The sequence below is a fragment of the Balaenoptera physalus genome, assembly GCF_965194825.1.
Source record: "Balaenoptera physalus genome assembly, chromosome: 20".
Taxonomy (NCBI): Eukaryota; Metazoa; Chordata; class Mammalia; order Artiodactyla; family Balaenopteridae; genus Balaenoptera; species Balaenoptera physalus.
The window spans coordinates 23,842,128-23,860,166 of record NC_138901.1 but is presented as its reverse complement, the minus strand read 5'-3'; the positions used below and the strand labels follow the sequence as shown (position 1 = coordinate 23,860,166).

General features: G+C 36.7%; 1 protein-coding gene across 7 annotated transcripts in view; it reads right to left on the bottom strand.

Moving 5' to 3' along the window:
- SPAG9 (sperm associated antigen 9) overlaps positions 1-18,039 on the bottom strand; it is a 155,284-nt gene that overhangs the window by 55,708 nt on the left and 81,537 nt on the right. For 4 of the 7 annotated variants that reach the window (XM_082440298.1, XM_082440299.1, XM_082440300.1 and 1 more), the window contains exons 4-5: positions 14,333-14,427; positions 8,335-8,485 (exon numbers count right to left, since the gene is read on the bottom strand). In XM_082440298.1, coding sequence (XP_082296424.1) covers positions 8,335-8,485; positions 14,333-14,427 — 246 coding nt within the window. Of the gene's footprint in view, positions 1-8,334; positions 8,486-13,450; positions 14,255-14,332; positions 14,428-18,039 lie in introns of those variants that run through there. The other 3 variants (XM_082440302.1, XM_082440304.1, XM_082440303.1) reach the window with 3 other exon arrangements.

Sequence of the window (18,039 nt, the reverse complement as noted above, 5' to 3'; positions counted from 1 at the left end):
CATCTTCAACTCTTCTCAACTATCATTTCATCAAAAGCTAGGTAAATAACTCTCTAAACAAAAATAAAAAGATTGTGAACATACATTTTTAAATGAAAAACAAAAAGCAAGCTGCAGGAAATACTTAGAGCATAAACCCATTTTAAGATTTTTTTTTTTTGATGTGGACCATTTTTAAAGTCTTTATTGAATTTGTTACAATATTGCTTCTGGGTTTTTTTGGTTTGGCTTTTTTGGCCACAAGGCATGTGGGATCTTAGCTCTCCAAACAAGGATCAAACTGGCACCTGCTGCATTGGAAGGCTAAGTTTTAACCACTGGACTACCAGGGAAGTCCCTAAACCCATTTATCTTACAAAGACATATATGAGTATGTATTATCTATGTGCAGATATAAAGAAAAGGGTAGGAGTGATACACCAACTATTCACAATGACTGAGGCAAAGGAATGGAATTTAGAGTTGGACAACTATACATTTTTGCTCTAGATTTTCGATATTATTTGATTGTGAAACATTATTAATATGACTTTTTAAAAAAATTATTAAGCCTACTTTCTAAAATATTTGGACTCTGAGCAACTTTACAACATTTCTAGCATCTGGCATTGTGTGTGACCCGGTAGGCATCAAAGTTTTTTAATGCAAAAAGCAAGGTAATTTTTCTTCAACAGGAAATACTTAGAGCTATTTTTCCTATTCTAAGAGCTTGTTTAAACGTTAAATATCAATAGTAATAAATACTCATGTGCCAATTACTCCAAAAAGGTCACATTAGAAACATAAGCTTTAAATACCATCGTTTTTAAATAGTGTTGTTTATTTGGAGTTTTACCATTTTTCATTCTCAACATACACTAGCATCTTGGTCAATAAACAACACAATAAATAGGCCAAAAAGAGGGAAAAAATCTCATTGATTAACACCCACTAAGAAAGAACTAATTCCACTGCCTCTTCTCCAAGCAAGAGTTTAAAAGGGGAGAAAGTATGTATCTTATAATTTTATTTGTCAGTTATACCTCAATAAAAATGAATGAATAAATGAAATGGGCAAATACCAAAATATTAGGAAGAGTAAATCTTAACTCCCTTTTCCCTTCAAACTGCAACTGTCAGCTGTGGATGATTCCTGAAGTTATCTAATGAGGATATATGTGAGTGGGAAAGTTTGTAAATAAAAATTGAAGTTATAGAAGAAATTCCTTACCCTCTGTCCCAAGCAAAACCAACCTGAAATATTACAACATGTAATCCATTTTTCTTAAAATTCTATTTTTATTTTACCCTATTGCAAACACTAATATAAAAATCCAAAAGGAGGTAATGTATACTATAAACTAATGGAAAAACCCAACATAAGCATCAAAGCAATCACATTCCAACCAGTAAGCACATTTAGTGCCTAGATCTTGGTTCCTAAATACCATTCTCCAATAAACAGAACCAAGGCTTCTTGGAGAAGCACTTGATTGCACAGCAGGGGCAGGGAAAATGCAAGAGCCTGGAGCATCTGATGGTGTCAGGAGGGAAGGACTCAAAAGAGTATGGGCATGTCGAAAGGGTATAGGATGACTCCTGAAAGGGCTCCTGATGTCCAAGGCTGAAACACTTTGAGCAACAAAATAAAGAGTAATGGGACTTCCCTGGTGGTGCAGTGGTTAAGAACCCGCCTGCCAATGCAAGGGACACAGGTTCGATCCCTGGTCTGGGAAGATCCCACATGCCGGGGAGAAACTAAGCCTGTGCGCCACAACTACTGAGCCTGCACTCTAGAGCCCACGAACCACAAATACTGAGCCTGTGCACCACAACTACTGAAGCTTGCGCACCTAGAGCCAGTGCTCCACAACAAGAGAAGCCACCGCAATGCGAAGCCCGCACACCGCAAGGACGAGTAGGCCCCGCTCGCCACAACTAGAGAAAGCCCACGTGCAGCAACGAAGACCCAAAGCAGCCTAAATAAATAAATAAATAAATAGTAACAGCATTGGATAACCTACAGAACAAAATAATACCTTTGAGTTCAAATATGAAGGAAAGAAGGGAGGGAGTGAGCAGCTCTCCCTCCCCAGTTAATAAATGTAGGATGAAGAAAATAGAAAATAAGCATTACAACACCACAGTAATAATTATTGTAGGTAAGATTCACTGATGCACACTAAAAAGGAGAAGCAGGATATTGGCGCAGTCTCAAAATATATCCACCAAGATATTAATTAAATTATAAACAGAAAAACAGTAACTTTACAGTGAAGAAATCCAACACACACCAGCTGAACCAAGCAATCGAGGTTAACATCACCACTACGGCATTCTACAGTATTCTTGCCAAAAATATATAGCCTCAATCTAATCATGAGAAATCATCAGAGAAGCCCAAATTGAGAGATATTTTACAACATAACTAACCAGTACTCTTTAAGCCTAAAGGTCATGAAAGACAAGGAAAGGCTGAGAAACCACCAACCGTTAGAAGTGACTGAGGAAACATAACTCAATGCAATGTGGGATCCTGGATTGCATCCTGGAACTGAAAAAGAACAGTAGTGGGAAAACTGGCAAAATCTGAATACAAGTCTGTAGTTCAGCTAATAGTATTGTACCAATGTTAACTTCTTAGTTTTGATAATCTTACCATGGTTAGTTAACATACCAATGTTGGGTGGGTGATGGGTATCGTTCCTTCTGTACTATTTTTGCAACTTTTCTATAAGTCTAAAATGTTTCAAAATGAAAAGTTAAAAACAAAACAAAACAAACCAAGAGCTTTAACTGTTTTGAAATTTAAAATCACACATGCGTTTTACAACAGGATCTTTAATCACAAAAGACACAGGAATAAGGTTTAACTACTATAGAGATTCAAGCTTGGGAAAACTAAAGAAATAGGAACAGTTTAACACAAATGGAGGAGGATGGAAAATTCTTCTAAACAATAATGCTGGCTCTGTTCAGAAATTTTCCATTCTGCATGCTAAGCACGTCCCCTGACGAATGCAGCACACACTGACCACTGGCTTTATATACCAAACCCTGCTAACAAGACCTTCTCACAGCAGTTCCACTGAAGTATTTCAAGTCATGTGGTTTCAAAAGTACTCTTTAAAACTTTCACAAGTAGGTATCAATCCAATTGCTTTTTAGCTAAAATTGTTTTTCTCAGTTCTAAAAGTCACATTCTACTAATAACCAACAACCCAGGAGACTCTAAAGGAAAAAATAATACTTTTTCGGAGTATATATACATATGTGTACACTCACACACGTCTTTAGGCATGTGCAGGTGTATATAGGTGTATATATACATATATATGTGTACATGTGAAACTAGATGGAATCTATGAAATCATTGCCAAAGTGATACTAACCAAGGTCTAGAAAACAGCATGAAAATTTTATGTGTAGGATATTTTAAATGATATTTAAAACACTTTGTTCTCTTTCTATATTTGGGCACGAGGGAGAGATATCTGAACTCTAAACTTGTAAAGCAATGAAGAACTTATACAACATAGCTGGTGAGAATACAAACAGCTACCATCCCTTTGGCAGGCAATTTGGTGATATCTAGCAAAATCTTAAATACATGCTTTAATCCAGCAATCCCACTTATAGGAATTATAAATACAAGTACAAAATTATGTACAAGGTTATTCAAAGCAGCATTGCTTATAATAGCAAAAGATTAGGAAAAACTGAGATGTCCTGTCAATAAAGTAGATTTTAATGGCAGATGGGATATGTGATCCCTTTCCCCTGGCCCTTCCTCAATAATTCTGATGTATCACTCATCGTCCTTCACTCCGTTGTTTTCCATTTCTTTTTCTATCGGACTCCTCTTCTAAGCACACAAACAACCCAGTCTTGCGCCTTCTAAGAGTACTTTTCCCTTCACCCTGCCAACTGAAAACACCTTTTCACTGTCCTCCCACCACAACCACCTTTCTTGAGTAATATACACTTTCTATTTCCTCCTTCGTGAATATAATTCAGTTGGATGAACAACCTTACCTTAACATTTTTGCCTATTTCCACCCTAGCATTTTTATAATACATTTTCAATAGAAAATGTCATTTAACATAAGAAGTTCCTTTTTACCAATTTTGCTAGTAGCCCCCCATTAAGAAATTTCTGTTAATGATACAATATAAAATTCCTCTGCTTTCTGCCTTAAACTGATCTCTAAACTCGATTTGAGGACCATCAAAAGGTATCAGGTGAAGCTTCATGTAAGCTGTGGCATTTAGATTGGCCTTGAAAGAATACTTCTACTGGTGGTAACCTAAGCAGGATACAAATATGTATGTGGGAAAACTATATAGAAAAACAATTGGATGCACAGGTGTGGAGTTCAGGAAAGGGGTCAAGGTCACAAATTCAAATTTGTGAACACTGATGGGTGGATGGTATTTACAGACATGAAACTTGAACTACCCAGATTAAGTACAGGAGGGGGCTGAAATTTAAGCCCTAGAGAACTACAACATTTAGAGGTGCAAAAGCAGCAATGGAAAAGGACCTGTGAAGAAAACCAAAGAGAGAGGGAGAGGGGGAAATGGGAGACAGAGGGAGAGGGGGAGGGGGAGGAGGAGGGGGGAGAGAGAGAGAAAGAGAAAGAGAAAGAGAAAGAGAATTATCCTGGGAGCAAAGTGAAGAAAGCATTTCAAGAAGCAGAAAGTGGGCTTTCCCTGGTGGCACAGTGGTTAAGAATCTGCCTGCCAATGCAGGGTCACAGGTTTGAGCCCTGGTCCGGGAGGATCCCACATGCCACAGAGCAACTAAGCCTGTGTGCCACAACTACTGAGCCTGCACTCTAGAGCCCGCGAGCCACAACTACTGAGCCTGTGTGTCACAACTACTGAAGCCCATGTGCCTACAGCCCGTGCTCCACAACAAGAGAAGCCACCGCAATGAGAAGCCTGTGCACCGCAACAAAGAGTAGCCCCCGCTCACCACAACTAGAGAAAGCCTGCGCGCAGCAACAAAGACCCAACGCAGCCAAAAATAAAATAAATAAATTTTTTTACAAAAGAATGATAAAAAAAAATTAAAAAATAAAATTAGAAGAAAACTAAGCTGGAAAGACAAATTTTATTAAAAAAAAAAAGAAGCAGCAGAAAGTATTCAAATTTGTCAAATGCTGCTACAAGGCAAGGTGGGAATGAGAATTTTCCATCACACTATTTATTTATTATTTATGGCTGTGCTGGGTCTTCATTGCTGTGTGCAGGCTTTCTCTAGTTGCGGTGAGCAGGGGCTACTCTTCATGTGGTATGCAGGCTTCTCACTGTGGTGGCTTCTCTTGTTGCAGATCACAGCCTCTAGGCATGCAGGCTTCAGCAGTTGTTGGCACGACGGCTCAGTAGTTGTGGCTCACGGGCTTAGTTGCTCTGCAGCATGTGGGATCTTCCCAGACCAGGGACTGAACCCGTGTCCCCTGCATTGGCAGGCAGATTCTTAACCACTGCGCCACCAGGGAAGTCCCCATCATACTATTTAGAGAGACGGATATTTTGTATAACCGTGAAAAAAGGCACATTGGTGCAGTAGGTAGCACTGAAGTCTCAGAGGAATGGGATGAAGAGAAAAAAAAACATTCTTCAAACACACCAAAGTTTGTCCCCACCTTGGGGTCTTTACAGATGCTAGTTGATCGTCCTGAAACACACAGTCCTCTGGACCTTTCCATGCACCTGTACCTCCTTCATTTCAGGGCACAAGTCACCACCTCCAAGAGGCCTTCCTTCACCACTCTAAAATAAGCACCCCTCCTTACTAGTTACTCTCTAGCCCCTTACTTAGCTTTTTAAAAATAGTACATAACACTACTTGAAATTCCATTTATTTGTTTGTTGATTTCCCCCACAAAAATACAATAAGTAAAGGAATAATATGTACAAATACTTCTTTTTAAGAACAACTTGTATATTTTTCTAGGTGCATCAGTCCTGGCAGATTTTCCAGTACAGCTGTCCCTTGGTATCTACCGGGGATTGTTCCAGGACCCCCTGTGCATACCGAAATCTACAGATGCTCAAGTCCCTTATATAAAATGGTATAGTATACCTGAAGATATAACCTTATTGACTACAACTCTTTCAGTGAGAAATCTGCAATAAAGCAACAAAAAAGGTCCATAACTTTACAATCATGGGCAAATCCCCTTTACTGCCATTCTTCTGCCACAGAGTTTCCCTATAGTTCTGTTTCCTTGGTTATAACCCATCATGTGGTTTTCTCACAGAACATTTTCACCTTAACCTTAATTCGCAGAAAATTTGTGTTAGTAAAATTAATTTTACTTATAATTCTCACCTTCAGTCTTTCATAACAAAGGCAAAGCATACTCTAAACATAGCTAGGTCATCCCCAAAGTTCTCAGAGAAACGCAAGTTGAAGAACACCTTAAATTAGAGATGGTCTAGTCCAACTCCTGCCAGACACGGAAACCGAGACCAGTGTGCATGTTCAATGCAATCCACAAGTGAACTCTAAACCCCTGACTCCCAGGCTTTTGTAAAGTTAGAGAAAGACATCTGACTAATAACAAGGGCTTAGGTAAATAGTAAAATATGTCCTAATTATGAGACATACTTCACAAACTGGACTTCTACCATTTTGTAATGTACCATTCCATTCCCAGAAATCCTTATCTGTTGAGCCTTTATCTCATTTACTGGCTCTATGTCCACAGTAGAGACAGATTGGATTTTATTTTAAAAACCTCTCTGGGGAATACTTGCCTTAGTATCTCTAGGGAGGATACAAAAAACTCCCCTGTTTAAATCCATATTAATAATCTGTTAATCAGTTTATAACATGTCAGCAGAGTTCTGTCACAGCGTATCACTGGATTAAATAACAATCTTCTCTTTAAGGTATCTTTCTGGATAGTAGTTAAAATACAGTTACCATATGGTATACATATTTGATGTCCTAGAAGTATCCCTCCTACTTAATTTTCTTTTGGGAAAGGGACATGGCAAGTAGGCGATTGAGAGCTGGATGTTTTGGAAGATCTATTAAACCAACAGGCAGGCTAAAAAAGTCAGTGTGGCCATAGAGGTAAGAATGAGAAAACTTCCTAGTGGCATCACTGTGGACTGATACTGAGCAGCTGCATAATTACCTTCTAATAAAGTGAGCAAAAAAGAAAGGAGAATGAGAAAAAGGTGAGGTTAGGCCTACTGTTAAAAATACTTTTCAGTGGGAGCAAAGCTATGAAATATTTATTGACTGCTTACTGTTTTGAGCACATTTCAAAGGTCAATGGAATGATTCTAAATGCCTCTACCTACTAGAGCTGAAAAACAGACCATTTATATTATCTTCAAAAGAGTCTTTCTAACATCTAAAACAAATAATTCATTGGACAAACATGTTCTGAGTGATTATGTGCTAGACACATTTTCTAAGTGCTAGGGATACAGCACTAAACAAACCACATGGATTTGGAGAGAAACAAAGTAAATAAGTAAATGACTTTGTAATTTAGAAGTATCATAAGAGCTATCTATATAAGTACTTAAACCATGATAAGTAATTTGGAGAAAAAGAGACCAGAAAAAGGAGATAAAGATGTAAGTAACTCAACTGTATTCATTGTAGGTGGCCTGTTTGTTTTATGACAGAGTAGATTTTCTAATGTAACAAGGTTCCTTTATAATCAGTGTTCCCTTTATAAATATTGCACTTTATAAGGTATACACTATAACTTCAATTATTTTCAATTATTAGTAAATCTCCACTCTTAGAATATATTATTATTTATATTTATAACTTATTTGGTGACAAGATCTTGGTCAAGAACATAATCTACAATGAACTAACACCAGGCCTTTTTAGCTAAACACAATGCACTTTTGGATATTGCTTTATGAAGGTTTTGAGGAAGGTGTCATGTTTTTTTGTTGTTTTTTAAGTGAAGCCCTACTAAATTGCGAAGCTTCCCAACAGTGAACCAAGGATTTCAGGTGGCAATAATTTTCAATTCTAAAAAACATAATTAGGTTTACTGGTCACCCCATCCTAAATTCATATAATGTAAATCAAATAGAAATAGCCTAATTCAAATAGAAATGTTGGTCATTAGTATGACAACCAAGATATAACAACGCTTGACTCTGTTTTCCTATATAACTTGAAAAAGTATAATAAAAAACTAAAACTCTTGGGAAGAGCTCATTTCCAATTTAAAAAAAGCATCTGTTTTACGAACTAAAATGTGTACATACTATTTCATTTTATTATGTTCTGGTTGTCTAGCACTTCAATTTGGATAAGAAAGCTTATAAAACATAAACTGAAGATTTTCACAGAATAAAGCTCACCTTCAGGCTGGTATGAGAACGTGGTTGACTTAACTCCTGAAATTTCCATTGCTCTGATCCAGGGGTCTCACCACCTTTCTGAGTGTCAGGTGTAAGCAATCCATCTCCAGCAGGTAATGGGAAAATCCCTAATGATATAGGGCGTTCTTTTCTATTTGGAGAGGGGAGAAAAATTAAGCATTAATTCGTTTTTAATTGTTATTCATCATGACTGTAAGTAATAAGCCTGGGCTGTCACTGCTTCAGAATTATCACTCTTAAATAATTCTGTCTGCCGATCTGAACAAGCAGACTTACCAAAGAGAAAGGACAGAGTCTCAGAAGCTAAATTAGCCCCAGGGAATCAACTAAGAAAGGTAGTAAAATATAGTTTAGGAAATCTTATTAAGTTACTGATGAGTCCCTTACCCCAACTCCTGCTTCTAGACTTCCCAATTCCTCGTCTTAATCCCTAGATATTTACCAAGCCTCTTCAGGGTATCTTTTCTGCCTAGAGGAAAATCAATATATGGTCTAAATCAGGGCTACTGATTAAATGGTATAAAGAACATGTGGACCAAAAAAATGTTGCCTGCCATTTCAGTAAACAAACAACGTTGCCTGCCATTCAGCCATCAGCCACTGCAGCCAGCCCTGATGGAGGGCCCTGAAGGGAATTCAAGATGGAGAAAAACAGTATACTGACCCTAGGTAGTTAACACGCACAGGAAAGGAATAATTTCAATGAGCCCAGACTCCTGCATACATAGAAAAGCATTAAAATCATTAACTTGAGATGTCTGTCTTCTGTGATTAGCAGAAATCTTTTGATGTTCCACTATGTGTTGTGTTTTATTTATGTATTTATTTTTCTCAGCAAAAACTCCTATATATCCTGGTTCTTCCCTTTGCCGGTTTGGGATGGTTCCTCAGAGCTATCTGAGAGGCTGCCCTGCTGGGCTATAGCCCTTAGTAATGTCTCTGAATAAAACATAATTCTCATCTTTTGGGGGTGTGTGTGTGTGTGTGTGTGTGTGTGTGTGTGTGTGTGTGTGTGTGTGTGTGTGTGTGTGTGTGTGTGTGTGTGTGTGTGTGTGTGTGTGTGTGTGTGTGTGTGTGTGTGTGTGTGTGTGTGTGTGTGTGTGTGTGTGTGTGTGTGTGTGTGTGTGTTTTCAGAGTTTTATCCCCTAGAGTAGGAAAGCTGTATTGTTCTACAGAACCAATATATGAGACCCTTTCCACCACATTATGTATGAGAAAACAATTGTTGGTTTTTCCAAACAAGGAGGCCAAAAAATTCTATGAAAGACTGTAGAGTTTCCAATGCTTTGTGGGAAATTCCAGTGAACAAGAGTTTCAATTTTAATAATAGAATTTTAAGAAGAAACACATCCTTTGTTAATGCAAAGGACTTTTAGAGGGTAGAAATAAGCCTGGGTCATTAACTCAAATGGAAATTAGCAAGAAATGAGACACTAAAGGTTTGGAGCTTCTAGGAACCATAGTGCTGCTGGTAAAAAATGTAAGTTAGAACAGAAACACTGAGGTTATAAATAAATGTTGGAAAATATTCAGTTTTTCTAAATAAGTCTTTATTCTGTAAGCTTATTTTCATACCAAGAAACTTAAGCCACTTTTGAAATGTGCCCTCACTGAACACAAAGGGTACACTGCTTTCATTCCTAATGACAATCAGAAAGGATTAGTACAACTGTCAAACACCTTCTTAAAGATTAGGTGAAGCAAAAGGGTTGAGAGACTGCATTTTATTAAAGTTGTAGGCACAAGGAAATAGAACAGGACTCTTCTCTATCAGAGTTAATTATTTATCACTTCTTCACACTTGGGGTACTTTTCCTATTTGATTTGGGAGGAAAATTCAAATGCATGTAGGCAGCATAACAAAAGGCTAGATTTTAAAACCAAATCTAAGTTTGTCTCCACGACCTGCCAGAACAACCAAATAACAAAGCAGTCAGCTATTCTTTACACCAGTTACTCCCAAATGCTGGTTCAGCAAAAAAGTTGTCATAAGTCCACAGCGAAGAGGCATTATTTATTATATCCTTACTGGATAATACAGAACACGTTATACACATACATGCTTCCACATATCATAGAACCTGTTCTTTCTTGAGAATGATTCACCCCTTTGCCACATCTTTTCTGCTTGATTTTAAAATGCCCTTTATTTCACCAAATGATGGTGACAACGATTGGAAATTTTGGGTGGGGAACGTATTTTGGGAACTGAAAATCTAAGGGTCTAAGAGCTACCAGATTACTTATTTTTTTTTAACATATCTTAATGACTTTAGCAAAAAGTGACCAGGAATTTAATCAGATGGAATTTAATGCAAGGCTCTCTAACCCCAAGTGCAAAGAAAGACAATACAAACTTCATTCGAATTCATCACACTGCCAACAGAAATCAAAATACAGGCCAGTCATGAGAATTATCTTCCTTTATGAATGACAACACAATCATTTTCACACATGTCAAATACTGGAAAAGTTGGGGGAAGGAGTCGGCTGTGGGTCCAAGTTTTACTTTCCTACTCCTGTTGACTACTAAATCTACAATCCAAAATATAAGTAGAATTCAAACCTTTGTACTGTTTATATTTATCCTTCAGAAACTGCTTGACAGGGAGGGAATTTTTTTTCAGAGACTGATAGCTGTCAAGAAGGTCAATGATGCTCTAGGTTACACTGTTCCAACTCTGGAAAAATTGTATTACTACACACATCTTTTCCCTCCTTTTTTTTACTGATAAACTATGTAAGACTTGGCGGGGAGGGAGAAGGACATGTAATTATGCACTTTAAGTAGAGTCCTATTTTCAAAAGGAAACCCTCAAAAGTGAACATTAGTCCTGTACTATAAGGTATGCATGTTTGATACTCTATATATTAAACGCTTCAGTAAAACTCACAAAAGAAACCAAAGAATGAAATACATGTGGGAAAATATCAAGTGGCAGATTTAAACCCCAGGTGTTTCAATAATGCATTACTATCTAGAAACAAAGCTATCATCAGCTATCAGAATCCTTGTTACATATTTTTAAAAACTGCCATATATCCAATTTTAAATTGGTTATTTAAATGTAACCTTATGTGCATAAATAACTTGGCAAATATGTTTTGAAACAGCTTTATTATTCCCATTTAAAACAAATAATTAATAAAATCTACTATACATATTATAAAGAGCAGTAAAAAGATTACATTTGTTCAACACCCACCATGTGGCAAGCACTCAGATGGATGATTTATTTACATTATCTCATTTAATCCTCATAAGGAAATAGGAATTATTTTCCCTGTTTTCAGATTAGGAAAAGTGACACTCAAGAGACTTTAGGCACTAAAATCAGCAGAAATGGGATTCAAAGGCAGGCCTGTTTTGACTTCAAGACCCATGTACTTTCCTTGGAACTACCTATTTCTTGACAATTTAATCTTAATATTAAAGACTTGGAATATGGAAGACTTTCTTCATCAGATCAACAACAACTTTTATGTCAAGGAACTTTTTGAATTTAATCATAAGTTATTTTATGAATGAAACAGCTAGAGCTAAAATAGTTTTGCTAAAAATGTAGTAGATATAAGTGACTATGAAAATTATTTACTTGTTTAATTTACAATATATCTTGCAACTGACTGAATACAAAATAATCATCTCACGTGTTTTTTAAAGTGACCCAATGGGGTAAGAACCTCAGAGGAGGAAACTCTGGCACAGAGAGTAAGCACCTTGCCAAAGACCCCACAGCTCGCATGTGGCAGAGCATTTGTAGCCAGCCAGTCCAACTCCAAACCTCTTACCCACTGCACAGCACTGCATGGCACAGCACAGCACTGGCATCTTAAATGGAACGGAAACCTAAGACAGCCCTTTGAGACTAATCTTATTTTAATAGTCTAGATATTCTTGAGTCAAGGTATTTTTCAATTTCCTAAAAGCCTATATATACATATATACAAATCCTTTATGTATTAAAATATACACAAGTAATAAGATTTGCTCCCGATTTTTATAAAATCAGGAAAAAAAAAAATGACCAAGTACCTAGTTTTAAGACCATAATTGAAATTTAATTTTTGGACCTTAAACTAATGTTGAATATGAATGGACCTATGAATAAAAAAAGAACACATTGAGGGAATTTACTACTTTAATTCACCTTACTTTAAGTCCACAATTAGGAGGTGAGTTTTAAGTAAACACTTATAAAAAGCTATACACTATGAACCCTCATTTAAAACGACGCACAAAGCAAAAATCTCAACAAATCAGATAATTTTAGTTTGATGAATTAGAAAACAAAAGAAACCAAAACATTAAATCTCTAAAATACAGAAGGTGGTTGGTTCTCAGAGCGTGCGAGTGGAGTGAAGAGCAGGAAAGCTACAGAGATTAATGACTACCCCCACAACCGGGCATGGATATTTGTCACACAAGTCTACAAAGAAAAGGCAACATCTGACAAAACAATAGTGAATAGCCTCTGTGAAGCTTTCATAACTTTGATGTGTAAATAATTGGGGGAAAAAAATGAATTCCTTGCCCTAAAAGGTTTAAATCCTTTCGCTTTAAAATATATTTTGTTTTAGGAAGAAAATATTTAAGTTGTCAGTTCCCATGAGCTGCTATCAAGAATTGCAAAAACTGCAAAAAGGATGCCTGAACCTCCATCAGTCAAAGGATAGTTGGAACAAAATAAACACCTATGGCCTGTGTCTAATCAACTACAAGTCCCACCATAAAAGATTATTTGCTCCTAAATACTCAGATACTAAACGAAGAGACTGTGTAAATTTAGACCCAATGCTCGACTCCTGCTCTCCCTTTACTCTTTGAACACTGCTTAAAACAAGACCACACTGATCTTGTACTTGTGTATAAGTACAATCTGAAAATCTTTTTCTTAAGTCAGTGCTTTCCAAACACCAAGCCGTATCCCTAAGTGATAGCCCATAAATTACTATAAATAAGAAATGAAATCTCAGCTTCAGTCCATTTTCCATTGTTTCAATCTGCAAAAGAAATGGTTACAAAGAAGACCCGTGAAGCTAAAAATTCAAGAAAAACCAACTAAACAGGGACTTCTAAGAGAGACTAAAGTACCTGAGTATCCTTGGTAGGTTCTGCGTCAGAGCTGGCACTCCGGTAGAAATAGAAAAGTGCACAAGCAGCAAAACAGAGAGAGACACTAAGATAGCAGAATTAATGACCACCGCCCCGCCAACAAAGCCAAACACAAACAGCAGCATGCATCCAGGACTCATGGCGCTGTGCTGGCATGGTGAAACACCGGAACCAGGAGGCCTACACGGGGGCCAAAGGGGTATCTTTGTAGTGAGGATCTGTCATTCAGCTGCTGCCACAAAAACAATGCCATCAGCAGCAGCTTTCCACTCCATCCTGCAGCAGCTCCGAAGCGATGACGTCATCCCGCTCTCCCCACCTCATAACCATAGAGCTGCTGCTCCTAGCATTTATGCAGCAATCCAGAGCGACGGCAAGCCTATTAACTGTTTTCCTCTCCGCTAAGAGTCCTGGCTTAGCTCATTGGCTACAATGCTTGGAGATCTACATAATTTATTCACACTCCTACATCAAACAGAAGTCTTAGCTAGCTAACCCTTTCAAGCATGCCTCTCTGTAGCAAAAAGAACTTTTAAACCAATTATACAGGAGAAATGAAAATTTTTCAGCATTCTCACAAATCAGACAATTTTAAACCTAGTGTAATCTTCATTAAATATCAGAAATCAATCAAAATACCTCGATATGTTGCCATATAGCATGGCTCACAATTTACCTCTTCATTAGTGAAAGCTGTTCTGTTTTTCCATGCTACTCTCTCCTGTAGCATTCCAACTACAGTAGAGAACTTTTTGAATCAGCTTAACTATTGTTCCAGGATTAAAGAACAGAGAGAAACAGAAACAAATAGATTATTTTATTTCGCTTTTTCCCAAGGCAAAAATGTATTAAAAAGCTTACCTAATTCTGCTATGCGCTGTGGACTCTAGTTGATCACCCCCTGAGAGCTGATGAAGTTTTGTTCTTTCTAAGTGTTCCATATAATTATGGATCATCTATTTTGAAGAAAGAAAAGAATACACAAAATTTTAAGACTAATACCTGGAATAAAAACATACTGTTACAGCAAGGGAAACCTTTTAATATAAATATCTTATTTATCAGACTACAGTTCCATGTAAAAGAATATTAAGGATGAAATTTTCTTTTAACAGCAAAGGAATATGCAAATGCTTACATTTAAGGATGCTAGTGTCCACAAAAGTAGCCAACATCTTGCTTAGCATAGCAAAAACAATTTTTTACCATGTAAATGGTAATGCTATTAAATAATTTTGACATAAATAACACAAATTAGGATATAGACATTGAAGGAATTGACAAGAGATTACTGGTTAAAGGTGATATAGAGGGCATTTGAGAAATCCATTACTAAAATGGGAAACAACAAAAATTAACATGAAACTTGAGAAGAAATCATACCCTTATTTTTTCCATTTTATAAAGGATTCACAGAGTAAAGATCATTCTCAATTTAATACCAAGATGTTTATTTCTTTTGTCTACAGATTTAGTTCAAAGAATGCTAAAATATTCTCTCCTTTGCTTGACTGCTAATTTACTGGAAGCATTACTTAATATAATTATATAATAATAGCAGCAAACTAAAACAAATGAAAAATCAGAGCACTTTGACTGAGTCTTAGATAAGGAACTATAAGACAGACAAGCTGAATATGGAAGTGAAAACTTCAAGAATATCAAGTATATAACCCATCAAGAAATTCTACAGTCTGATTGATTCTTGATAACCTACAGTTCCACTTTTAAGAAACCCAAATCTGTCATTAAAACATGTAAAATGCAACAAATTTCAATGATAAAGCCTTTGCTAGATACTGATGCGATACGAATAAGAAAAAAATGAGTAAGAAAAGTTATGTTAGCAGTTTAAAGAAATGTAAATATTAAGAGTAGGCAAGAAAAGGTGACTATTCCTAGAATTCTTAAAACTATAGCATGGAATAGCTTTGAAAGTTGCTAACCTTTAGCTGTATGAAGATGGGTTTCAATCTCAATATAACATAAAATATGCATTGTAGCATATTAAAAGGATAACTACTGAAACAAAATTTAAAACAATTTTTTAAAATTTATTTTTAAAAAGCATGCTTTTGTTGGGAGTTCCCTGGTGGTCTAGTGGTTAGGATTTGGCGCTTTCACTGCTGTGGCCAGGGTTCGATCCCTGGTCGGCGAACTGGGATCCCGCAGTGGCCCAGTGTGGCCAGATAAATAAATATATATATATCTTTTTTAGAAATCCAGATTTTTTTTTTTAACTTTAATTTTATTTATTTATTTATTTATGGCTGTGTTGGGTCTTCGTTTCTGTGCGAGGGCTTTCTCTAGTTGCGGCAAGCGGGGGCCACTCTTCATCGCGGTGCGCGGGCCTCTCACTATCGCGGCCTCTCTTGTTGTGGAGCACAGGCTCCAGACGCGCAGGCTCAGCAATTGTGGCTCATGGGCCTAGTTGCTCCGCGGCATGTGGGATCTTCCCAGACCAGGGCTCGAACCCATGTCCCCTGCATTGGCAGGCAGATTCTCAACCACTGCGCCACCAGGGAAGCCCAATAAATATATTTTTTTAAAGTATGCTTTTGTTGTGAAAATTTTACTTGGCATGCATGCATATACAAAAATTAAGAAGTATGTAAATCAATTTGAAACTGTTATTTACTTCAAATAAACAAAAAGATGAACTCTGATGCATGGATTAAGATGGGTAATTCTATCAAATCAAATATAAAAGAATCAATCAGACTGTTCCCCAAGTAAAACTAGCCCAAATAAGAAATGTATCAGACAAGGAAAAATGAATACAGAATCACATGGATATGGTATATGAAAGCATTTTTAAAACTTTTAAATTTAAAGATTTTCTCTTTACCACCATTTAAAGAACAGTTTTGCAGAAATACAGTTTTTGTCTTTGTGTCAGTGAATCAGAAATAATGAGCTGTTTCCTTCTTGTATCAGGGAAAACTTTAAGGGAAAAAATTTAAATGAGACTAGTATAACAAAGTGATGGTTGGGCCAAATAGATATCAATTTAAATTTTCAAAAGATTTTAGAAAATCTAAGTCAAATTCTTTTATAATGGAGAGTGATTATATGAATTTGATTCAGTCAAATGGAAGAATCTAAGTTTCTTTAAGCATTCAAATGAATAGAAATCTCCCCTAGACTGCTTTTATAATAATCTATTGATATTTATTCAATATAGACAAATAAAAAGATTAAATAAAATGCAAAGATACAGTTCTACCCAAATAGAATCTACTGAATCAGGTAGAATCAGTTCTACCCCAAATAGTGCATTCTATAGATTGATTCTTGTCTTAAATGAATACGTTAAAAATTTTTTAATTTAGAAGATGCTGAATTCCAAACCTTCTTCAAATGACTGACCCAAGTAACTATTTCTGACTTTCCAAAATGGTCTACATAATGAAATTGGTTTTAACCCAATTAAACTAACACTTAATAGGACAGAACAACAACAACAAAATGGCAGCTAATATTTATTGAGCACCAACTGCAAATCAGCCAGTGCATGTACATTGTTTCAATTAATCCTCACAACAACAATATGATTTTCTAGATAAACTCCAGTTTAAGGAGGTTAAAATAACTTGCCCAACTTGACCAGCTAGTTAATGATTAACTGTGCTCTAACTGTCAGCTAGTTGGCTTTGTGGCCAGAACTCAGGTCCATCTGACTCAGTCATCAGAGTAGTTAAGCATTATAGGACTCATGGTGTATCTGCCCTTTCAGTCAATTCTGGAGGCAGGCAATAAGCTCATTGTCCTTTCTTCCTCACACCCACATGAAAACCCCACATCCTAAAGCATTTCCTGATGTCTGAAATAAAATACGCACTATATTCTATATACGCACAAAAAAATAGAAATAATAAATTGTACATAAAAATTTAAGTTTTAATTACAGGGTTTCACAGAGTAGCTCTGGTTTTCTTAATAAAAAACTGAGTAGGGGGCAATGCTGCCAGGTAGAAAAGAGAGGTAGAGTAAAATAGGATATGCTTTATATAACCTACTATTGGGTCCACCAGCCCCATCCCTCCTTATCTCAGAATGGCAACTCTCAATTTTCTCAGGTATGCACATTAATTCACACATATCCAGGAGTCAATTCAGCAACAAGTAGCTGGAGTCATGAAGAAGGGTCCCAAGCACACTGTTTAGAACATCCCAACTCCCCTCCCACTTAGAGAAATCTTCACAGCAGAGGTTGACTGTCAACTTTGGCTAAAACTGAAATGCAAGGCAATAGTTATTAGAAAAGCAAGGCAAAAATAGAGGTTTTGAAGACAAGTGGCATGAATCCTTTTAATTCTGTTGGCCTCGAATCCTTCCATACGCAGCTCAAAATCCTATAAGTACATCCACAAAGCCACTATTCTTAAAGTGGTTGAGATGGCATAAAACAAAGAGGCAAAGAAAATTTTCTAGTGCATTTAACGTCCATGTGTTTCATAACCTAAAAGCATTATTGAAAATTCAGGCAAGGGAATCAGACAGACCCAGGTTCAAATCCAGTCACATACTAGCATGGCATTTGGGACAAATCACTCCATCTTCTCTTT